Below are 25,686 nucleotides of genomic sequence, written 5' to 3'. Positions count from 1 at the left end.
ATTTAATGACCTTTACTCTCACCTAGAAATAACAGGTCAAATTATGAGAAGGTTTGGCTTGGATCAAAAGCAAAGGGACAACTAACCTTCTTTGTGCATGTACATTGGCCATAATATCCCCAGCTGTCTTTTGACTGGACGAGGGTGAATATAACAACATTTTCTGAAGGCGTCAAAACGGGTTGATAGGACGGGTTTGAGTCCAATCACAATTGACTCGATCAAATCTAGTCAATTTGAACCCAACTTGCTTAAAAAACAGGCCAAAAATTCTAACTCGAGCTTGACCCACTAGCAATCCGAATGACATGAATATGATCGATTAACCCGTTTTTGTTTAATTTTTTTTATAACTTATTAAATACCTATAAGTTAAGAAAAAAATATATTAAATGAGTTATTTTTTGATCAAAAATTGGTTGGCATGTAAATTTGAACATAACCATTTAATAAACAGATTAGAAAATCAAATTGAATTTGACATATTTATTAAATGAGTCAATCTAAACTTAGATTTTATTTAACTGGTTGATGGATCAGATCATTTATTGGCATATTTTTTTGTACCTTTTGTGTTAGCCTAATCATACACATAATTAAAATATGACAAAAAAAAAGATTGCTTCTAAGACAGCAAACCTGACATCTTATATGTTGTAAGAGATGGCAAAATTCTTATAATAATAAAATAAAATCAAAATTGGAAACATTTCTAAAAAAATATCAAATATGAAATTTCTTATGAATTTAATAATGTTTTTAATAATTATTATAATTTTTTTAATTAAAGTTGTATAGAAAATATTAATAATAATGTTTTAATGTCATGAGACCTATTTTTACTTTGATTAGAAAGAGAGCCTTATCTGATCTCCTCATGATCTATAATAAACCTTCAATAGGTTTAAAATCTCCATCAATCTTAGTAATTGTTGACTTCAACATCCATAAAGATGAAGAATCTATCATGAGAGCTTATGAAAAAGGAGATAAAATAATTCAATAATAATAATGATTGATCCTCTTGAACAAACAATATATAATATTTCTCAAATTAGGTGGAATTTTATTCAATTGGTTTATCTTATTGCATGCAAAGTAAATACAATTTTTACTTTTGATGTAATAAATTGAAAAGGCTTTGCATTAAGGTTTTTTTTGGGATGACTTCTTTGTTGATTTTTAAAGCAGCTTTTTAATACAATAAATTCTTAAACCAAAAATTTTTATACTAAAAAGTTGTTTTAAAAAGCAGATAGAAAGTTGTCCCAAATGAAGTGTAAGTAATTTTTTTTCTAATTCTATGATTCTAAAATTGTTTTTAAACTAATAAATACATTATATTAGAGGACGATTACTTAAAAATATAAAATAACAACTTATGCTTTATTTGTGACGGTTTTTTTACTGCTTATTCAAGCAGCTTTCTAGCACAAAAAATAAAATTTTTGTACTAAAAAACTTATTGACAAAACAGTAAGAAAACTGTCTCAAATGAAGCCTTAGGATAAGAACTCATACAGACAATTGCTTCAATGAGACTACACAAGGGGCAGTGTGACATGAGAGTGGTAACACAAGTGACCTTTAAGGAATTTTAAAATATAAAATAAATGATAATTTTGAGTATTTTAAATCCCTAAACAATTTATTTGATATTTCCTTATCTATATATAAAACATAAAAAATGTAAAAAATAAAGGAAGTTTTAATACAATTTACTCCTAATATTTTAAACTAAAATGCCCATTAATGACATGATAGAAAGGAGAAAAAGTGGATAGATTTGCAATTAGAAAAAAAAAACAAAAAGTTTATTTTGATTTTTACTTGTGGGCCCTGAGAACATGTGCATCCCATGTGGCATAAGGGCTCAGATTCCCTCCTCTTCCCACTCTAGCCTAAAAAGATGAAATTATTGTCCTCTCTTTCAATGCTTCATTTTAACTTCTAGTCATTTACTTATCTATCTCATTTTGGCCAACTCCCTCTCTTGTCATCTTCTTCTAATCTTTGTTTTATTTGGGACGGTTTTTTTTACTGCTACTTAAAGCAACTTTTTAGTACAAAAATTTAAATTTTTATAAAAAAAGTTATTTTAAAAAGCAATAAAAAAACTGTCCCAAATCAAATCTTAATTTAAGTTAATCAAGCAAATAATATCAGCATTTAGTGCACATACAAAAACAAATTATATCTTCTTACTAGTCAATACCTCTAATTGCAAATAATAATAAAAACATAATAAAATTATAAGTTATATTATAAAGTATCGCTATGAGTTGAAGTAATCAAAGACTAAATAAATTTACATTTAAATAAAATTTATTGAAATTATTATTATTATAACTATTATTATCATATAATAAATGTAATTCTATCGTTGTCAGGTTTGAATTTCGAATGAGAAAAACAAAGGGTTGCATTAGGTCGAAACCTATATTCATAATCCATGCAATTAAATAGCCATTGAAGATAAGCTCAAGCCATAAGAAGAGATAAGAACAAGTGCAAAGGAATGCTTTCTAGCCAAGCCAACTTCAATTATTTTTATTTTTCCTTGAAGCTTTTCATTCCCCTAACTTTTTAGAGAACAACTTGGAATTGAACTCCAATCAGCATGAGTCATATTTGAATTGAATGTACTATGAAATAAATAGATTTTTCGAGGAAACAACTGCTCTATAAAAGCTAGGAGAAATTATTATGTGCGGAGATTAGACGCAAAACGTCATCTGGAGACAATTAATCAGAATGCTCCATGTCAATAGTACCGAGCCGCGGTATCGAACACACGGGTGACATGACGCGATGGTTGGTCTCTGACCGACGTTCGACGTCCGCACATAATAATTTCTCCTATAAAAAGGATTAATGCGCCATTGCTTTTTGAGATGCCTTCAAGTGAAAGTGGAAGGTCTTAATAAACAAATTAGGAATATTAATATTATTTGTTAAAGAGGATCAATCATTATTATTATTGTATTCCTTTATCTCTTTTTCATAAGCTCTAATGATAGATTCATCATGTTTATGGATGTTGAACCTATTGAAGGTTTATTATAGATCATGAGGAGATCAGATGAGACTCTCTTACTAATCATGGTAAAAATAAGTCTCATGACAATAAAGTAATCATCACATTACACAATGATTAATATTTTATATACAACTTTAGTACCCAAAATTATAATAATTATTAAAAGCATTGTTAAATTCATAAGAAATTTCATATTTGATAATTTGTTAGAAAAGTTTCCAATTAATACAGACGGTTAATCCGCCGGCTTTACCACTAGAATTTCTCGTGCTCCCATAGCCGGTGGTATTACTAAATGAATTTTTTGCTACCTTTCGAGCCATTAGCCATTATGGTCTATTTATTTGTCGTAGTACTCTACTCTTGTTTCATTAGGGGTGTCAATTTCCAGTCACGGGTCGGGTTCGGGTCGAACTTGAAATTGACCAAGCATTATTCGGGTCAACCCGAATCCAACCCTTTTTTGCAAACGGGTCAGTTTTTCGGATCCGAACCTGACCCGCTTTGGGTCCGTGTCACTGACACAACCTAGATGACCTGGGACTGTGAAAATAAATGCTAGTTTTCGGGTCAAAACCTGGGTCAAACTCAGCTTTTCGAGTAAAAAACGGGTAAAAATGAGTCAAAAATAGTTCAATCTCGGGGTTTCCGGATCAAAACTGGATTTTCGGGTCAAAACATGTCAATTTCGGGTCACTTTCGAGTCAAAGGGTTTACCCAAACCTGACTTAATTTTTAAAACGGATCAAATTATTGAACATGAACTCGACCCATTTTAGGTCCAGGTTGCCCCTAATCCGAAAATTTCGAGGCGGATTTCAGTCGAATTTTCAGGTCATGTCAAATATTAACACCCATACCTTTCATGGGTTATCATATGTTAATTGGCATGGCAATATAGTGGACCCACAACTGCTCACATTATTTTTCTTTGTCACAATGCCATCTCTTGGTGCTCCAAGAATCAATGTTATGTCACTCGCTCATCCATCGAAGTAGAATACCATACAATTGCCAATATTATTACTGATATCACTTGATTAAAATCTTTACTTATCGAGCTTGATGTCTCTCTACCCACCAACAATAGTCTATTATATATGATAATATTGGTGCAATATATTAATGTGCAATCCCAATTTTCATTCACGAATGATGAACATCGTCATTGTCTTCCGCCTCATTCAAAAAAAAAATGATGCAAAACAATGACATTCATGTCTCTCATGTGTCATGCTCTCAACACGTCTCTTTCTTATCATCGACTCAACAATCTTTGTGCCATGATTGGTGTTATCTCACGTGACTCCATCTTGAGGGGGCATATTAGAAAAAAGTAAATAAATCTATTAACTCTTTATTTTTGGTTACTTTCTTTTAATCATCTTTTCTTTTGATTTCCTTTCATTTACTCTATGTATTAAATTAGCATTCATTAGCTGTTAATTCACTTTCCTTTTAATTTTCTTTCATTTAATATCTATATATTAAATTAATATTCATTAGATTGTTAATTGAATTTCCTTTAACTTCACTGTTATGTATCTATAAATATTATACAAAGCTTGCAATAGAAAATTAAGGAGAATAATTATTTTCCTTCAAATTATCTTTCTTTGTATTAGCTAGCCCCTACTTTTCTAGTTGACTTATGAGTCATTTTTTAAATAATTATAACATAAATATATTATAAATTATATAATTTACATTTTTGGAAATAGTAATAAAAAAAAATAATTCCACTCGTTCATTTCATAATTTGTAAGTTTTTTTTATTTTTTTTAATGATTATGCGACTTAAAATGGTCGTAAATTATTTCAAACATAGGTGTTTGATTGTAAAATACACTAAAATTTCATTACATGCCACCGCCACCTACCACCACTATAGGCTGCAGCCGTCGGCCGCGGCCATGGCCTCCGCTGCCACCGTCGGACGCTTCAGCCGTCCATCCATCTGTGGTACTAGAGATTATTAGGTGAGGAGTGCGGACGGGAGAACCGTCCGTACAAGTACTATGCCCAACTAGTACCGGCACTCGATACCGCTGTATACTGCTAGGTACCCAGTACTTTTACGGACGATGTATATTCCGCACCTAGTAATTGGACGACACATCCGTTTGTGGTCCTATAAGGGAATCCGTTTCGATTCCGTTCTCTCCGATATTTCGGAAATGGATCGTTACGGAATCAATACGGCGATTAATTCAAAAATTCAGTGGTATTATTGTAATAAAATGGACATCCATTTCAATTTACCTCGTCTATTCTTATTGCACCTACTTTGCCCGTCTGTAGTTTATCTTTGTCGCTAATCATATATACTTTCGACTCGCCACGCAACTTTTTTTATTTTTCCACTACACTGAAGCTTGCTTCGAAAAACAGCAGCTTTCACTTCCTTCAGCTCGCGCTCTGCTTTCCTTTTCTAGGGTTTCCTCCGCTTTCCTCTTCCGTAATCGTCAATCTTGGTCTCTTGTCTTCCCATTTCAGGCTGGATACTGAAATCTGAGAAGAATCTACTGTGACTCGGTAATCTAAATTCTTTCCTCGGTGTTCTGGGATCAAAGCAAATTCCTTTAGGTTTAGGGCCATTGCTTTCCTTGTGTTCCTGATTGTATGGTTTGCGCGTGTTTTGGGTGAAGTTAGGGTGGTGTTTGGTGAGGAAGATCTATGTCTTCTTCACGGAATGGGCCGGAGCAGCAGCCACCTCCGCGTCGGCTGCTGCGTACTCAGACGGCGGGAAACCTTGGAGAGTCAATCTTTGACAGCGAGGTCGTGCCGTCGTCTCTTGTCGAGATCGCTCCCATTCTCCGTGTGGCTAACGAAGTCGAGGCAACGTATCCCAGGGTTGCTTATCTCTGTAAGTTACATTCTTTATATGGCGGCTTCTTCTTAATCTAATTTTTTTTTTCAAGTGACAGATTCCTAGTCCTGATTTGTTATTCACAAAGTGTGCGGTGACTGATATTGTGGATTTTTTCATTGTACATGTTAAATTTGTTAACTTTTTAATTCTCCGTGTTTACTAGTTTGTACTCGAGCTTTTTGTGATTTGGGGGTGCTGTAGTTTTCCAAAGCTAGCTAGTTTTAATGCAATTTTCCACTATGTTCTGCTATTTTCATTGAAAATGTTAGAGAGAGAAGCTTAGATTATTTGAATGCCATCACTCATGTGATATATTGGCGTTTCCCTTAATTTTTTTTCTTTGTGTGAAAATTTTCATGTTTGGGCATTATTTGTTAATCTATTTCCATATTAGAACAATTCTGTCCTCTGAAGGAGGATAATGCTTATATCTTCTAACTCAATATCACACAATTCATTATTATCTAAAACTTGAAAAATACTTCCGGAATTAGTTTTATCAAGTTTCATAATAATTTAATCATTGATCAAGCCTATGAAATGACAATGATTGAGTCACATATGGAATCACTCCTAAAGTTTAAGTTTGACTTATGCATTTTGCTAATCAAAAGTGTCCAATATATTCAACATATCACCATGAACCTATGTATTTTATCTTTGCCCATTTGAAGGTTTCCAAAACTACAACTACCTTATCATGCAATTGAAGCCATCCCGTGAAAAAATTTTGATGCTTCTAATTCGTGATTACACAATATTAAAATTTTGATAATTATATATAACTCTAGATTTAATTGTGTTAAAGAGAATGAGCAATTATGACTTAACATTTGAAGGCCATAACATTAAAATTTGTATGGGAGTAGAATGGTGATTCTTTTGCAAGGAGGAGAAAGGTCCATCCCTATATGCACACATGTTTACACACATGGACATACGTGAAGGGCATTATAATTCATGTGTAACGACTCTTATGCTGTGATTGGGGGCTTGAAATTTTGAGAGAAAAGTAAAAGAATTGGAAATAAAGTAAAGACCATTTTTTATTGTGAGTTAAAATGAGAAGAGAGAGAAGAAAAGAAGTGAAAGAGATAAAAAGTTTCAACCTTTTGAAGAATTTTGTTTCTCTCAAAAAACTAGTGGAAATAGAAAAAGGAATTCATATAAGTAAACTTTTAATAATAAATAAACTATACTTATTTTAACAAATGGATAAATGTTAATTCTCACAATCCTTACCTATCAACTTATGAGGGTGTACATATCAAATTAATTCTAATATTTATTTTCCTTTTGTTTCTCTTAACTACCTACCTATCAGGAATTGGATGAAAATTTTTCTTCTCTTAAAAACACCAATAAAAAAAAAAAGAATGCACATGCTTTCTTTTGTTTCTACCTAAAATTTTTCTTCTTTCCTCAACTCCAAGTCAGAGTGTAAGTTCCATGAACATTACATATCTATGCTCCATTAATTTGGATGAAAGTTAGTATGTAAATAATTGTCAAATTCTATCACATTATGTATTATCAATAACATGATGCTATACAATATTAGAACTTAACAAAAATGCAAAAAAAAAGGTGCCCACTTTAATTTCTGAAGGAATTTGCTTGAAGAAAAAATTTGCGCATAGTCATGGAAAAGTTGACCCATTAAGTGATAAAGCTACATGCTGATCATTATGTAGAATTTGGAGAAAATATTATAACAAGTGTCAATGAAACGTCTCAAACAAGGAACATGGTGCAATGCTGAAGTCTAAATATTTTTTTAAAGCCATTGAGTTAGCACCCATTGTGGACTAACCTGAGGACCCTATATAAAATGTTAAAAAATCTGCGATGCACTCATTCATGCATGTGCTTGATAAATATGATCCATTTCTTTTCTAATATTTTCTAGAATACATGAAAATATGATATTCAATCTGAAGCATGAATTAACTCCCAATTTTATTATTCTTGTGCTAGTTAGCCTAATTTATTTGATGTTAGAAAAATCCTATAATTCCAAGTAATTTTTTTGCTTAAGGTGAGCATGTAATTTGGCTTGTAAGTTTCAAAATAATGCAACTTAAATTATTTTTTAGTTAAAATAATCAAGTAAGTGTTTTTTTATTTTGTGATTTCACTAATTAAAGGAAGATGAGAAGGAAAGACATCTTGTTAGAACCATAAACTTATGGTAAGGCAATGATCGTAGGCTTGTTGTGCAAATTAATTTTTAATTTTTTATTGATCAGTGTCTTTTTAGAATGCAATAGTAATTTCCTTTGGAAGTTGTGCACAATAAAGAAATAATAGGGGAATGAAACATTGAGTGAGAGACCAGAATGTCATTAGATCCTTTCCAATGATGGCAACAACATACTTCTTTTTATTGTTGCAAGTTGCAACTAGCTTAAAAAATTGTACTTGAAAGATAAATGGAGGAAGAAGCCGAAATTTAGGAGTGATCTTGATGCGGACATCGCCACATCGGTACGAAGATTTGGCGCATCTATCACAGGAGGCGTCGTAAATCGACGGCTATAATTTAAATTATCATTTATGAGTTATTTTCTGAATTTTAGCTCTTATTTTATGTTATTTCCTGTTTTACCCCTAGGTTAGTTTATGTGAGTGTTGTGGTCAAGGGGAAATTTTGTAATTTTGAGTTTTTCTTATGTTGTGGCCTATATATATGTCCTTAAGCTATTGTAACGGGGATAAAGAATTGATATTAAAAATTTGTGTTCAACAATTGTGCTCTTGTGAGAGGATGATAGTGAGATTTCTATGGAGAGGAATTAGAGTCTTCACCAGCTACAGGATGGGTCCGGGCTCGTGAATTGAAGTCCCTTGGAGAAGGGCAAAGAATCACCCGTCAGTCTTTGGAAGAGTCCAAGGCTCACGGTTTTTATCTTCTATCTCTTGTTTCTATTTTGTTTTTGTTTCTTCCATCTTATCGCTCATCATTGTCATTTTTATATTCTTGCTCCTCCCCCATAATTCGTTTGGCAGCCAGATTCTAGCCCCTCCCCTTTTCCCCATTAGCTCCTCCACCGCCCCACCCGAGCCAAGCCCACCGCCGGCCACTCTTGTTTGTCTCCATGAATGAGGAGTCAATGTCACCTTAATGCTTACCTAAAGAGTTCAAATAATTTAGGAAATTATTTTCATCATTTGAATTTCAAATTTTGAATTTCAAATAGTTTCCTAAATTAGAGAGCTATTTTAGGAAAATATTGAATCTCATTCATGATGTAATTCAAACTTAATTTGGGTTATTTAATTTTGGGCAGTTTCAAATTCAAATCTAACTAATTTGAAATTTGAAATCCTTCCTAATTTGCCATTCCATTTTTGGAACTTTTTAAATGAATTCTATTTGAATTTCAAATTTAAATTGGATTGGGTTATTTACTTTCCTAATTCCTGAACCAATTAAGAAGCCTTAAATGCTTTCATTAAACCTCTCCCTTGCCCATGCATGCCGCCGGCCCCCATGTGAGCAAATCAGGATTTATTTCCTAATTGCCTAATAAGCTCGTTTAGAAATATTTCAAATTAATTATTTTTCCTTTGGCCGAATTTTCCCAGACCCATAACCTCTTTATTTCTTTCCAATTTCAATTCCTCTGAATTGGAAATGGATTCCCTTGGCTCTCCTAGTCACAACAAATCCTGTTTCTTTTATTACCGGAATTTAATCCCGGTCTTCTCTCCTCACCTCTATCTTGGCTTGAAATAATAATGATGGCCTATTCTCCACTTAGTGTTTTTGGCAACTATTTTCAAATTCCTTTACGTTGCTTCTAACAGATCTTTCCTAAGCCTTATTTCCTAATCTAATTTCCCAAATCAACTCATTGATTTAGGAATAGAAAATCCCTCAGATCTCCCCTCTATCCCGCCGCCCTCCCTGTTCCTCTCTCCTTACCCGACCACCTCTCCCTCTCAAATTCCCTCTCTCCCACGTCAACACCTTGCTGGACTGAAGCCTGACTTCTCCTCCCAATTCCCTTTGCTCCTAAGCCTAGATTCTTGGGATTTCTCTCAGATTTTGGCTGCTGAAGCTATCCCGCTGCTGGATTGCTGAAGTTCCTCTCAGATTTTGGGAGGAAAATCTGAACTGTTTCAGGTTTCCTGAAAGGAACTGTTTCAGATTGTTGCCACCCTCCTACCCGTTCTACATCAGATCTAGAGGGTCATGCTACATAGCAGAAATGGAGTCCCCCTCACTGATTCCTCCTAATTGTGGAGTGGAGGAAGAAAGAGAAGCCATTTTGAATTTTTGCATATTGTTTAGCTAAGGCCTCAAGCTTAGAATGTTTCTTCTGACTGCTGTGTTTTTATGATTTTTATGAACCAACAATGGGCATTGATTACTTTTGTTTGATCAATTTCTTGTATGTTATTTAATGGAGTTTGTTTGTTACCTAAAGCTGTGTATGGATCATCTATTGGTGAGTAGCTTCAATATTTTTTTTTTAGTTTGGTCAGGAATCGCAAGGTGGACAATGTATTCAATGTTATTTGATCAAATATTGATTTTATCGGCAACCGAAATGGATTCATGCCATCATAGACTACTTTAGTTTCACTTTGTGATTTCATGTTAAGTAGTATTTGCTTGTATGCTATTTAAAGCCTAGAGTTTCTTTGTAATCATATTGATGATTTTTTCTCCTTGCTAATGGACAGGTAGGTTCTATGCTTTTGAAAAAGCACATCGATTAGATCCAACATCAAGTGGGCGTGGTGTGAGACAATTCAAGACTGCTCTTTTACAACGACTAGAAAAGGTTGGTTATCTAGATTTTTCTATTAACTACTACGATATATCACCCTTTTTATCTTTAAATGCTTAAATTTATTTTGCTTGAGATGCTTCTATATTATGGATCTTTTCTTTCAAATATGCTTTGGGACTTTCAGCTTTACTTTGTATTTGAATGTGGTTTATGGCATTATTGATTGTATATGATGTTCATTATAAACAGATGTTTTGGGGGCTTTTTCATTCATATTTTTTTTGCACTTACTTGGTATGTGGTATTTAGTTGCTAAATAGTGAAAAATCAAAGCTGTAAGATATCAGTGTTGATGGAAATCATTGAGTTAGTCACTGCCGATATGTATAACTTATCACTAGAGTATATCGAGAGTTAGTAGTTTTAGTAACAGATGTTCATCATTTTGGTAGTGATTAGAATTCCATTGAAATAAATATAAGGAGTATCATTCCATTGTTAATTTCTGGCTATTCCTACGATTAGCCATCACATCTTTTGATGTGAAACTAAATGCGATGACAATAATTGCAATTAAGAGATTAATAAAAGTTATGAACTTTGCGTACTACCAATAAAATCTAGTTTACTCAAGTGGAAGTTTAAGAAGATATCATGAAAGATTAAGCACTAGAAAAAGATTACACTTTGAGATTACTAGAACTTGCAAAATAACAACCAAGACTAATAGATAATGCAAATAGCAAATATAACAAAGCCTCAAATTTAAAATCTGGATCCTTCACCTAGAGCTCCTTCACTCAACTCTTGAAAGTGGAGGCTAGTGGAGGAGGATTGCAAGTACACTTAGAGATGCCACTATCACACAAGTGATGCTCAGAGGACTAGTCGCCGGGAAAGAAGCGGGAGTTGGGGAAGCAGGCGGACGTCCGATAAGAATCCACGGAGTTCTGGGTCGTTGAAGATCGATGGTTTCGGCAAGGCAATAAACTATGCGATTGACGTAACGTTCCACGATGACGTCGTACTCCCAATCCAGCTCGTAGAAGGGGGAGAGGAAGATGTCAATCTCCCCTTGTTCGTTGTAAGCGAAGCCGTGATCAACTTCCGGATCCGCCATGCATCCATGTCGGGAGATGAAGGAGCAACGACGGAAGCAAGGAGAAGAGGAGGGGTGGATGTGGCGGTTTGGAGGGAGGAGGACGTGGTGCCGACGAGAAGACTTGGAGGGGATCGGCTAGGATGGGAGGTCAAGAGGTAATTGCAGAAAATCTGAAATTGTTTCAGATTTTAGTAGTTTGGGGATGTATTTAATTTGAAAGTTCAAATTAATCCCAAGAGGGGGAGAGGGGTGGCAATGGGGAGGGATTTGGGGCTGAATTGGTGGAGCTTTTAATTTAATTTGGGAGAGAGGAAAGCCCATTAAAGGGGGCGGCCATATGTATTGGATAGAGAGGCTTGGGTTTTAATTATATGGGGCCCACACACTAATCAAAAGTTTTAAGAAAAAATATGAATTAAATTTCAGATTTTCTATGAAGGGGAAAAGTTTCCTAATATAAAGGCAATTAATTGAAATTTGTTTGAATTTCAAATTTAAATTGAAATTCAATTAAGAGGATTGCCTAAAATCATGGAGTTATTTTAGGAAAGTCATCAATGTCTCTTGGGGAAAATTTGAATTTCAAATTTGTAATCCCAAGGAGGGAGGCCGGCGGCTAGAGAAGTGGAGAGGGGATGAAGGGGGAGGAAGGCCGGCGGTGGGTGGTTGGCAGAAGGGGCCGGCGGCTTGGACGGCCCAATGGGGGGCGGCGGCAAGGGGCTTATAGGGAGGGGAAGATCACTTCAAGGGAAAAAGAATATAAATTTGAAGAGTTAGGGATTTACTCACCTCAAGTACTTCCACCCCAAATCTCACAAAGAAATATTGGGAAAACTTAGAACTCACAAAGAGATCTTTCTCCTCTCATGAACTCACTAAGATATCACCAAGTAGAATAAACTTTTCATTCAATAATTCATCAAAAAACATACATTGCATGAGGCCTACTTTAAATAGGCCAAGATAAGATAAAAAAATGAAAATGACACAAATGCCCTTAGGGCTACATAATACATAAGTGACTCAATGCCCATAGGGGCAAACTAGGAAAAATAAAAATACAAGCATAAATAAAATACAAGTAAATCAGAAATAAAGGATCTGGATCGTAGCCGTTGATCTGCGTCTTCGGCGATGGTACACGTGTCGAAATCTGATGTCCTCATCATCTTTGGACTTAATATATTGAATGTATCCAAATTATCATCTTAAAGACTGATGCAATCAAAAATTTGGGAGAGGGCCCCAAATTTTTGATCACAAAAACAAACTCTTCCTATAACTTAGAGACTAAAATTTAACATAGGATAAGGCGACGACACTTGCACAAAACAAAATACAACTTTAATATTATAAAAGGACTTACAAACAAAAATTCTTACAAATGACACTTACAATTTGGACGCTTACAAACTTTGACACAAACAAAATGACACCCTAAACTTGCTTACTTTGAGAAGAAGGATACAATGGAATGGTTACTATGGAGAGAAGAAAGAGATTAGAAGCCAAGAAGAAGGGTGGAAAGAGCCCGCAGGATTTCCATAGAAGAAGAAGAAGAAATGGAACAAAGCTCTCAAGCTTTTTCCAATGAAAAAACCTTTCAGGTTTTGTCTCCAAAAATCACATCATAAACTCTACTTTTTATAACACAAAACATCTACTATATATAGGCATAAGAGGGGAACTAAACAACCAATAAAATCCAGCACAGGAAACAGGACAGCATTTTGGATTCCAGCACAGAAAAAGACAACAGCAGCTGGAGTAATAAAAGCCACGGTAATCAGCAACAGAGAATTCCAAACGGTAGAGCCAATATCAAGAAAAAGCCACGGTATACCAAGGCATCATTTAAAAGGGAATAAAGGCCACGGCAATCCAGCAATCAATTGAAGGAAAAAGGCAGCAGCTCAAGAGTTAAAGAAGAAGAGGAAGAGACAAGTTCAAGAAACAATGAGCTAATTCTTTAGTTCCATAAATGAACTAAAAAAATAGCTCATAATGAGCTAACTTTTAGCTCAAAATATTAATGAGCTAGCAAGCCCAAAAGAAGTCAAAACCAAAATATTCATTTTGTTTTGACCCCCCTCTTTGCATGCATCAAAGACCTTCTGCATGCTCTGTTTTGGTTTTCCAGGGTTGTGGGTGTAGCCCCTCTTCTTCCTGGTGTTTTAGAAGGCTATGTGAGACGAGCGATTACTTTGTTCCTTGACAATTTTACGTTTCTTCATCTCCTCTTCCCCAACAGCCGGTCATCCTTGTTCTTTTCTCTTAACTGCTGCTTAACTCTATCATTTGCAACCCTCTAAACTCGTTATTTTGATTTTTGATTGATGGATAGGGGATTCAAAGAAGAGATGCAACTTATAGTATTGTAAAATTAAATTATTTATATATTACCAAACATTACAAATGCTTTGGCCCTTGTTTTGCACACCTCTTATAGTTTTAAGCCATTTGCACATAAAACGTAAAGCTCTTATCCACCAAAGCAAGATAATATTTTTATAAACAAGATTGGAAAATTTGATGTGTCAACGTCTTAATAATTTAATTTTAGCCTTATGCACAATCCTTTAGCCAATTTATATAGATCCACGGCTCAGATTTGCTGTACAATTGAGCCCCTCTTTAGTACTCTTTCACCTTGATATCATAGGATTCTTGTCATGTGCACAATTTTATTAATTCTGTTGGTTTATTATCATGTTGGCGCCTATGGAACAGCTTGCTGTTTGCTTAAATCTTCTATTCTTTTATTGTGATTCAACGCCTTTAGGACAATGAGCCCACTTTTAGACAGAGGACCAAAAAGAGTGATGCGCAAGAAATGCGAAGTTTCTACCAGCATTACTACAGAAAATATATCGAGGCTCTCCAAAATGTTGCTGACAAGGCTGATCGGTGAGTTAGATATAGTCATTCTTATCAAGTATTTTAATGTCATGGACTCATTATTATTGCCCTTTTTTATTCTCTTCTATGCTAATGTTTTGCTCCTTTTAGTGCTCGACTTACCAAAGCTTACCAAACAGCTGCTGTTTTGTTTGAGGTTTTAAAAGCTGTTAATCTGACTCAATCTCTTGAAGTGGATAAAGAGGCAAGTTTGTATTTCTGCTTGATAGTTTATCATTATATATATATATATATATATATATATTATATATATATATATATATATTTAACACTATCCTAGCACTCCACTTTTAAGCTGTGAGACAAAAATGTTATAAAAGAAAGCTTCCAACAACTTCTTGTGTTGATTATTTATTATGTGATGCTTTTGTTCAGATATTGGAAACTCATAATAAAGTTGAAGAAAAGAAAAAGATATATGCACCTTACAATGTTCTTCCGCTTGATCCTGATAGTGCAAATCAGGCTATAATGCGGTATCCAGAGGTTTTTCTCGTAACTCTTGTTTTAGGCAATGCTTTCAACTAGAGGAAAGTTTTACAGAAATCTCCTGACATTATGATTCTGCAGATTCAAGCTGCAGTAATTGCTCTTCGGAATACTAGGGGTTTACCATGGCCCAAAGATCATGAGAAGAAGTTAGATGAAGACCTTCTTGACTGGCTTCAGGCAATGTTTGGTTTTCAGGTGAATCCTCTTTAGTTGCTGCTTTTTTTTGTCAACAAGTTACTTTTTCTGCATATTATTTCCACTTAATTTTGAACTTCTTTTTAAGTTATTTCATGCAAATGCATTTCATATTTTGAATTGTTTGAGTACGCAGAAGGATAATGTGGCTAATCAAAGAGAACATTTGATATTATTACTAGCAAATGTCCACATCCGACAGGCTCCAAAGCCTGATCAACAAGCAAAGGTTTTACTTCTTTTTTACTGCGCTTAAACAACAATGTGAGTGCTGTGCTATTTTGCTCTTTGGTGAGCCTTAATACTAATTGCTAATCTATATCTCAGTTGGATGATCGTGCCTTAAATTTGGTCATGAAGAAACTATTTAGGAATTACAAGAAGTGGTGCAAATACTTGGATCGAAAGAGTAGCCTCTGGTGAGAATTCAAAAGCTACTTTAACCGACCATTTTACGTATGAAATACATTTAGGCTTGACGTTTCTTCTTGGTTTCTATTTTTAAAGATTCGACTTTTACTTCATTAATATTTGATCCATATCTTTTTTTTTTGATTTTCTCATATCTTATTATCGTGATATTAAAATTTCAGGCTGCCAACCATTCAGCAGGAAGTACAACAGAGAAAATTGCTTTACATGGGCCTGTATCTTCTAATTTGGGGTGAAGCTGCAAATCTGCGTTTTATGCCGGAATGCTTGTGCTATATCTATCATCATGTGAGTTTCCTGCATAAAATTTGGTTCATTTCATCCCCAGATGCTATAATCCTTTGCCTTGGGCAAATGAACAAAAGGAAAAAAGGAAATAAAATAAGTACCTAATTGGTTTTGGTTGTTTTTTATCTGAACTACATATACTAATCTTTCTGCTATTATCATGGCCTTTTATTTACTGGATCTTGCAATAATAATCTTATTTATTTATCCACAACTGATAAAAATGCATAATTAGAATTACTCATCGCACAAAAGCAAAAAAAAATTGTTTGGTATCTAATTGATGACAATAGTTTTTTCAGTGTATGATTCTATCTGGAATACGCTTTAAAATTGAGCAGGCAATTCATATTTCGCGTCTGTCCTCAAATTTAGCTTCCTTTTTTCTACAAATCATATATAACCCTGCTATTAAGGTCCTGTTGAGCTTTTTTCTGCTTCCATGAAACCTAACATGAGCTAGAAGGTCTTACTGACCATCATTAGTTAATATTCCCATTGAAGGACTTAATTGCACTATGAGCAAGATGGCTATCTTTCACTGGGAGGGGAAACATGGGATGAGGCTTTTATTGATTATTGGTGAGCTTCAAATTATTTTTGGCATTACAGGTCTGAACTGTTGTTCCGTGACATTTTGCTACTATTGATTTAACTGCATTTCATGTGATTTACAACCTCAAATTGGTGTGCGAAATGTTGAATATTGGATGTAAGTTCGGGAAGAAGAGAGGAAAAGGAAGGCATGTTGTCTATCATAGTTCTCTGAAGCACTCAAATGAAGAAGTATCATGCAGCCCTAAGATGACTGGTCAAATATTAGGGCATCGGGTTGAATTCCAAAATCATTCGTCCACAATTGAAAGTAAACCCTAAGGAGTCCTTACAAGAGGAAGTCTCATCAAGTAATGGAAACAAATTCCCCTCAGAAGAAAATAGATGAAGAAGCTAAAATAAATACATCTCAATTCCTACATAACATTGCATGGGGCATTACACCCTTTAAACTCAGCATGGAGGGCGCGTAAATAGTAAAATAAAACATAAAAACAATGAAAAATTGCCGTACATGGATGTGAAAATGAGTTGAAATTTTGCAACTTCTCTAGATTGTTGCCATTTATTTCCTGGGTTTCAAAGCACTCTAGTGTGGAGAGTGAAGGTGACAATACACTACTTACTGACGTAGAAGTAGGTAGCTTGATTTGCGGACTATGGGTCATCAAACGACAGATGGTGCATCCAATGAGGAAGTTGCTATAAGTTCCTATAGTCAACTTGAACTCACCTGATGTTGAAAAAGTAAGATACGGTGGAACTGGCATTTTAGGTACTACATCTATAGAAACACTAATAATACAAAGTATGGGGTTTGGAAGGTTCTAGACAACCAAAGAGGAGGGTGACTGGGTGAGTCTAGGAAGGACTAGAAAGGAAGGGAGGGCATTTTCCTTTAGCAGTCAGCAGCTTGAGTGAGTTTCAATCAGCTGTGTTGGAAAAAAGTAATTAACTTGGTAGAGAATTAAGGGAAGTGTACATGGCCCTGAAAGGATACGGGGACTGGTGGGAAATTGCTTATGTGTATGGGGTATACTCAAATTAAATTCGGAACCATATGAACTCCAATTTCAGCAAACTTATAGTCGAACTAAACGTCTCGAAATGACAAATCCAACGATACCAAATTCGACACAATCGTAGCCCAAATGGTACCAAATCAAAGACCCGAAGTGCATTTGGAAGGTTCAAACTATAAATTAGATGGCCAAACGGTTTCAAAATGTGAAATGCTTATAGTTGAATCAAGCGACTCGACGAGACGAATCCAACGAGCCTAAGATCGCCAAATTCTACTATCATTAAGACATTTAAATGCCCAATAAACAATTCATAATCAAGGGAATCAATATTGGCCGTTCATTCAAACCACTCTCAACTTACCCTTGATCTTCCTCCTATTTACTGGCCATGCCACTCTCAGAAACTATAAATATACTCATCATTTCTTATGGAGGGGGACCTAAGCATGGAAGCAAGGACGAGAAGGAAGAAAAGAAATTAGAGTTCTCTTACCACCAGACTCCTTGACCACCGCTGAACTTCTGCCTGGCCATCGACTGATGCTGGACTTCCACCCGTCCATCGACTGATGCTGGACTTCCACCCATCCACCGACTGATGCTGGACTTCCGCCCGTCCACCGACTGATGCCGGACTTCCGCTTGGCCACCAACTAACGTCGGACTTCCACCCGACTTCTAATTCTTGTTGGACTTCCACCCGGCAACGGTCTTTCTGACCTTCGTCGCCCACCGACTATGATCCTTTCGACCTCCATCGCCAGATTATAGTCCTTCCAACCTCCGTCACTAGACAACGGTCTTTCTAACCATTGTTGCCCGTCGACTACGATTCTTTCAACCTTCGTTGCCAGATTACAGTCCTTTTCGACCTCCGTCGCCAGACAATTGGTTTGTTGGCCACTGTTGCCTGCCGACTACAGTCCTTTTGATCTCTGTTTTCATATTACAGTCCTTCTAAACCTCAGTCAATAGACAACAGTCTTTTTGACCACTGTCGCTCGTCGACTACAATCCTTTCGACCTCTGTCATCAGATTATAGTCATTTGAACCTCCGTCGCCAGACAATGATCTTTCTAACCACTGTCGCCCGCCGATCACGGTCCTTTCGACTTCGTCGCCGGACTATGGTCCTTCCGACCTCTGTAACCAGAAAACGGTATTTCTAACCACTGTTGCGCGTCGACTATGGTTCTTTCGATCTCCATCGCCAAATTACGGTGTCCTTATGACATCCGTCACCAGACAATGGTCTTTTTGATGGTCCTTCTGACCTTCGTCGCTCGACTATTGTTCTTCCAACATCTGTCGCCAGACAACGGTCTTTCTGACCTCCATCACCCGCCGACTACGGTCCTTTCGACCACCGTCACCTGACTACGGTCTTTACGACCTCCGTCGCCCGCCGACTATGGTCCTTCCGTCCAAACAAACACGTCAATAATGAATCTTTCAATTCCCACCATGTAATGCACTTTATATAATATATATTTGTTGCATCAAGTCAATGCCTTCCCCCTAAGGAAATGCCTCATTTGTAATCAACTGCAAATACCAGTGGATTCATTCTAACTGGGTCAGGTCCTGTGTTTTTTTCTCTTTTTAGGGTTTTCCACGTAAAAAATCTTGGTGTCTCTTATAAATGTTGCACTCTTTCTTTTATCTGATTGTGTGCTGGATCTTTGTATAAAATTAAGATGTTAAACTTTATATTTCTCTATAATCATGAATATTCCAGGATGCAATAAGTGTGATTATAATAGTTGTCAAAACATATTTAGTTATGGGCATAATCAAACCACCTGAATACCATCTCATCATCATGGATCATGGTATAAAGTGACAAATTTTGCATTGCAACCTAAATAACTGTACATTTCATCTCAATATTCCAAGTAATGGTAGCATGTCTTAAATCTAATTCACTGCGAGCCATTAGCTCCCCATCGCCACAACATGACATATTTCTTATGTTTGCTTGCATGTGGTGGAAATGTACCTAACTCCGTATCCTCTATCAGCACAATTTGGTGCAACTCATCTGCTTCTATTATCTGTGGTGGAAATGTTGAAGTCATAAATGAGTCGGTAACTTTGCGTTTTTAACTAGTCACAATAGGGCTCCATCTAGCAACATGCACATGCAATTATTCATGTATATATTTTTATTGGCATCTATCAATTGATGTAGTGTCTTTATTCGTAGGAGCTTTTGGCATGATATTACATTTTGTAATCATAACAATAACTTATAATTTGAAATTCTGAACTGAGCATGCTATTTTAAATCAAAGACAGCATTAGTCTGACGTTTGTAAACATGACATTTAGAATCATGAATTGTAATTCAAAGGCAAGGTAAAGCACATCCACTTTTTATTTATTTATTTATTTTTATTTTTTAAAGGTAGGGCACATCCACTTGATGTCATCAATGGTAGCAGGATACATGAATTGCAAAACACTATTTCCTTTTACTATCTCTTTTTCTCGTGTCTGAAATCAGTTAATGTGTCATTGATTGTAGCAAGTGGAAGAGGAAAAGGGAGAACAAGAGAGAAACACAAGAGAGGTTGAGATACATGTCAATAGTGGGGTCTTGAGTAGATCAATATTTTTTTTAATCAATCAATAATCTCAACCTCAGAGATAGGATACGAAATGAGCATATACGTGGAAAGGTTGGAGTAGCTCCAGTAGAAGATAAGATTAGAGAGAGTCGCCTTAGATGGTTTGGTGACATAAAACGGCGGCTTTCCGATGACCCGGTTAGGAGAGTAGAGGTATTAGATATGACTTATGTTAAGAAAGGTAGGGGTAGACCTAAAAAGACTTGGTTAGAAAATTTTCGGAATGACCTTTCTTTATTAGATTTAAACAAGAATTTGACTTTTAATAGGACACAATGGAGAAAAAGGATTCATGTAGCCGACCCCACGTAGTGGGATAAAGGCTTGATGATATTGTTGTTGTTGAAATCAATAATCTCAACCTAGTCTTAGGGGTCCTACTTATTATCAGAAGATTTGTAGGTTCACAAAAATCTAATATGATTAGTTAAATATAAGGAATTGAATCCTAGTGAAATTAATGAAAATCAAAGCATAAAATAAACCTTAATGAAACAAGCAAGTGTTAGCTAAATACATCCTTAAATAAAGCATGAAGGTATTTTATCAAAAAATGTGTTGATGTAAGTTCAAATACCATGACCATCATCAGAAAGAATCTCTACTGCAGAAGAATTTGCTTTTATGATGTTCCACTAATCTAGGGTTGTCAATTCGGATCAACGGGGTCGGATTTGGGTCCAACCCGAGTTGACCCGGGCATAAACGAGTTGACTCAAACCCGACCCGTTTAGCTAGACAGATCAGGATATACAACCCGGATCCACCCGCACGGATTACCGGTTTGACCCGACCCTACCCGCGAACCCGAACCGGACTTAATGGGAATATATAAAACGTCCTAATTTTGGTGATGCATGTTTGCTCAAGCTATTTTCATGTATTAGAAACAAGTGGATGATGTTTCTCAAAATTTTTTCCTTGATCCAATAACTTGAATTCTTGAAAAAATTCTTTTTTTTTTCATAATTTTTAGATTAAAAAAAATTGTTATAGAGCTATGTTCTGGTTTGCAGACTATGCTTTTGTATCATGCACAACATAAGCTATACGGTTTGCTAAACATAGCGGGTATCAAATGGTTAGGATAAGGCCAATGATTAGATGATAGTGATTATACACCGGGAAAAGTTATTTCCTTGTAAAGATGAGCATTCTAAATATTTTTCCTATTCTCCTTTTGTATTTTCAACAATAGAGTAATTGAAATGGAATATACTGGAAGACCTTGACCAGTTATCTTCTTGTTCCAGTTGCATTTGGTTCACGTGTTAAGCATTAGTGTACGCTATATGATATTGATCTTATGCTTTAGTGTTGGCATTGCTATGCATTTTTTGACTCTCTGCTTTTAGGATGTTATGTTTCTCTAACTGTTGTTTTTTTTCCTTTGTTACCAGATGGCTTTTGAACTTTATAGCATGCTAGCTGGCAATGTGAGCCCCATGACAGGTGAAAACGTAAAGCCGGCTTATGGGGGTGATGAAGAAGCCTTCCTCAGAAAAGTTGTAACTCCTATTTATAAAACAATAGCCGAGGTTGTAAAACAATATTGTTCTTACCCCATGCATCCCCTTCCTCTTTTAGTTAATTTGTCTCATTTTGCTGTTTTAACACTCATGTTCATTGCAGGAAGCCAAGAGAAGCAAAACAGAAAAATCGAAACATTCTCAATGGAGAAATTATGATGATTTAAATGAATACTTTTGGTACTTGTAACAAGGAGTTTTTAATTTGTATTCTCTGACTGAATGTTTTCCTGCACTTCAGTTGACTATTATCTTAATGATATGCAGGTCAGTTGACTGTTTTCGTCTGGGTTGGCCAATGAGAGCAGATGCAGATTTCTTTTGTCAACCTCACAAATATCCATCTGAAAAAAATGGAGTAAGCTTCCTCCTATCTACTTCTATTAAATATTTCAGGTTTGTGCACACATATAGACGTGTGAGTGTGAGTTGAAAATATGAATGAGCAATATCATTTCTAATTCATATTTTATTTTACTAAGAACTGTAGATATTCTTAGTATATTTTGATTTTTTGTTGCTCAGGAGAACGTAAACACTGCTAGGCACAGATGGATTGGGAAAAGTAATTTTGTTGAGATACGCTCATTTTGGCATATATTTAGAAGTTTTGATAGACTGTGGGCTTTCTTCATTCTGGCATTGCAGGTGATTTACTACATTTATTTTTACTGAAATATAAATCTTGTAGTTTATAATTTTATTCAGCTTTTCAACTTTCTCTGCAGGTCATGATTATCCTTGCATGGAATGGAGGCTCACCAAGTGATATCTTTGATAATGGGGTCTTTAAGCAAGTATTGAGCATTTTCATTACTGCTGCTGTATTGAAGTTAGGACAAGGTAAATGAAGCAATATCTTTGTTTGACAGTGGACTTTTGTACATAAGGATTAAGACTGCATATAGAACCAAAGAGTAATAAATGAGGAAAAAAGATTTATGCAGCCAAAGTAATGAAGCCTTGCCGACGAATGACAATATATGCTAATAATTGGGAATTGGTTTATTAGTTATTTTTTAGCTCAGTATTGCCTCGTTTTTTTTTATTTTTTTCTATTTTCTGTTACCAAAAAAATTAGAAATGTTTTTTTTGGCTTGTTATTTCTTTATGTAAAGTGTTTTGGATGGATAAGAAATGGTTCTGATTGTCATTCGTTATTTACAATTCATATTAATTCAATTGACAAAATTGTACAAGTTGTTGAAACCTAGCAATGGTTCTGATTGTCATTCGTTATTTATAGTTCATATTTATTCAATTGACAAATTTGTACAAGTCTGAGACACCCCATGAAAATAGATGCTGTCACGACCCGGCCCGGTGAGCTCGCATAGGCGAGGCGGGAACGGAGGTCGTACAGTAGACTAAAATATATAATTCATAAAACTATCACCTTAACATTTGAAAGAGCCTCTAAAACATCAAATTTGAAATTACATAAACATAAAATTAGTAATATTCATAAAGTTACATTTTCTCAGACGCTCCTCTTCCACGGTATACATTTTCGCCCATTCTACTCATTTTGATTTAAAGTAATTACACCTGAAAAATGTTAACAACTAACATTAAGCCAAAGCTCACTAAGTAAAACACGATTCTTAACTATAGTAATCAAGGAAAAATGAACAATATGCTATATGTCAATTTCCTTTAAAATATAACATAAATTCATTTTTTACAAACATGCTATTAAATATATCATATCATAAAACTATATTTTTCATTTTCATTTTCATTTTCATATTCATATTCATTATTCATAATTTTCTCATTTCGTATATATTTTACAACCGTCACAGGAGCCACCGTCTAGTACCATAAAGGTACTCATTTACCATTTTCTTTTTCATATCATTTACCATTTTAACGTGCACGAGTACAACGTCCCCAGCTAGTATCATAAGGGGGTGAGTTCCATGTATTCAGCATGCACATACAATCACTCAATATAACAATCATATCATATTCATATCATCTCATTTATCAATAATATTAAGCCTTATCATATACCTTATACAGTAATATAGTGAATCAATTAATATGTAAAATATGAAACAATGGAATCAATTGAAATGCAGTAAAATAAACCAATTTGCAATAACAATTCAATAAAAAACTGAAACGATGCAATTACCATAATAAAGAAACATGTTTACTCACCTGAATGTTTCCAAGCTTTAATATTTTTCCATACCTCAAGCTTCGTTGTAGATCCCAATACTCGTCTCAGCTTTATTATCAGAAATCTTCAACTGTTCAAATAATATTAATAAGATCTTAAACCTTCAACTTAGAGTTCTCAATCCTAAAACAATATCAATGATTCATATTCTTTTTATTATGTTCTAATCTACTCCCAACATTTCTAAAGGTTCTCTTTCTCTCCCTCTCATTTAAAACATAAAGTATATATTTTAAAAATTCATTTGTTATTGAAGTAATCCCTTTACCATTACTTAAAATAATTCAAAATAATTTCTATTTTCGGATTTAATCTAAAATCCTAAATTTGGAAAACTTATTTTCATTAAAATGCTTACTTTTTGCATGCTAAAGCTTCCCATTCATCAAAATAATATTTATGAAAAACTAATTTTCGGATTTAAATTAATTAGAAATTAAAAAAATACCATTTTGTGAGAAAAACTCAATTTCTTCTCTTAAAATCTCTCTTAGGACCCTTAGGAACCACATTTGCAAAAGCACTTTCAAAAATTTCAACTTTAGAGAAAAACCCTAATTTTTTCAACTCAATACTTTTAAAGAAAAACTTAGTTTTCATGCATAAAAAATATCTCCTAAACCTTCCCTAGCATTCCTCCTAAGTTCCTCTAAGAATTTCTAAGTTTCTTCACAAACCCTAAAATTTTCTCCTCCAAAAATCTAAAAGGAAAAGAAGATTTATAGGTTTAGGAACGCACATTAGACTTCTCTTGACTTCCCTCTTCGTTTTCTCTCAAAAAGCATTGTCGGAAACTATCGCTCGAAGCCTCCCCGCCGCCTTGCCTATCCGCCTTCTCTCCTTTTCGCATGCTCCTTCGGTTCAGCCGAAGAAAACATGCGAATGGGGTGAAGAGGGATCGACCTCTTCATATCTTAGGGAGTTAGGGAAAAGTCCAATTACCCAATTGCCCTCACTTAAAACATTCAAGCTTGAATAAACACTAGGGGTATAATAGGTATTATGAGATTTCTATAAATTTTAATTCCAAAATTAAGCGAATTTCAATATATATTCTTTATATCAAATTGTTCAAAATTTTGCGTAGAATTTTATAAAATTTATTTTGTCAAAATCCGACAACTCTAAATTTTTCACTTAAAACTCACCGTGACGCATCGAAAAGCGTGCGAGGTCTAAAATGACATTTTTTCGGGTTTTATAATTCTCCCGTCTTAATAAAAATTTCGTCATTGAAATTTACATACAACATTTAGTTACAATTCAATCAACATCTTCCAATTTAATCAATATAAACTTTAACATTGTAACGGAATAAACTAAACATCTGAAATATCATAACAAAATAATTTGATCAATCCCAAAACATCTGACATGACATAACAAGGTAAACTTCAACGGTGTGCACCGTCTGCCTCGTCCGCCTCGTCCCTTATACTGGCGATGCGTTCTTGGCCTTAACTAGCCGGGTCGTGCCTCCAGCGCCGTTACTTTGAAGAAATTAGAGTGCTTAAAGCAAGCCCACGCTTTGGATATATTAGCATTGGATAACACCACAGAATTTCGGTCTTATTATGTTGGCCTTCGGGATCGGAGTAATGATTAAGAGGGACGGTCGGGGGCATTCATATTTCATAGTCAGAGGTGAAATTCTTATATTTATGAAAAACGAATCA

The 25,686-nt window shown here is 35.0% G+C and overlaps 1 protein-coding gene across 3 annotated transcripts in view; it reads left to right on the top strand.

Annotated features, from left to right (window-relative positions):
* Positions 1-5,378: 5,378 nt before the first annotated feature.
* The window catches only part of LOC110104358 (callose synthase 3), a 52,280-nt gene continuing 31,972 nt past the window's right edge, over positions 5,379-25,686 (top strand). For 2 of the 3 annotated variants that reach the window (XM_020833423.2, XM_028699183.1), the window contains exons 1-15: positions 5,379-5,575; positions 5,689-5,906; positions 10,605-10,705; positions 14,539-14,663; positions 14,766-14,859; positions 15,051-15,161; positions 15,246-15,362; positions 15,499-15,591; positions 15,690-15,781; positions 15,956-16,082; positions 21,694-21,831; positions 21,926-22,002; positions 22,090-22,180; positions 22,348-22,470; positions 22,551-22,665. In XM_020833423.2, the coding sequence (XP_020689082.1) occupies positions 5,717-5,906; positions 10,605-10,705; positions 14,539-14,663; positions 14,766-14,859; positions 15,051-15,161; positions 15,246-15,362; positions 15,499-15,591; positions 15,690-15,781; positions 15,956-16,082; positions 21,694-21,831; positions 21,926-22,002; positions 22,090-22,180; positions 22,348-22,470; positions 22,551-22,665 (1,594 nt within the window). In that variant the 5' untranslated portion in view covers positions 5,379-5,575; positions 5,689-5,716. The remainder of the gene's footprint in view (positions 5,576-5,688; positions 5,907-10,604; positions 10,706-14,538; positions 14,664-14,765; positions 14,860-15,050; positions 15,162-15,245; positions 15,363-15,498; positions 15,592-15,689; positions 15,782-15,955; positions 16,083-21,693; positions 21,832-21,925; positions 22,003-22,089; positions 22,181-22,347; positions 22,471-22,550; positions 22,666-25,686) is intronic. The other variant, XM_020833422.2, reaches the window with a different exon arrangement.

Source organism: Dendrobium catenatum, unplaced genomic scaffold (assembly GCF_001605985.2).
Source record: "Dendrobium catenatum unplaced genomic scaffold, ASM160598v2 fragScaff_scaffold_1220, whole genome shotgun sequence".
NCBI lineage: Eukaryota > Viridiplantae > Streptophyta > Magnoliopsida > Asparagales > Orchidaceae > Dendrobium > Dendrobium catenatum.
The sequence above is the reverse complement of the archived record's forward strand: the minus strand, read 5'-3'. Positions and strand labels throughout refer to the sequence as shown.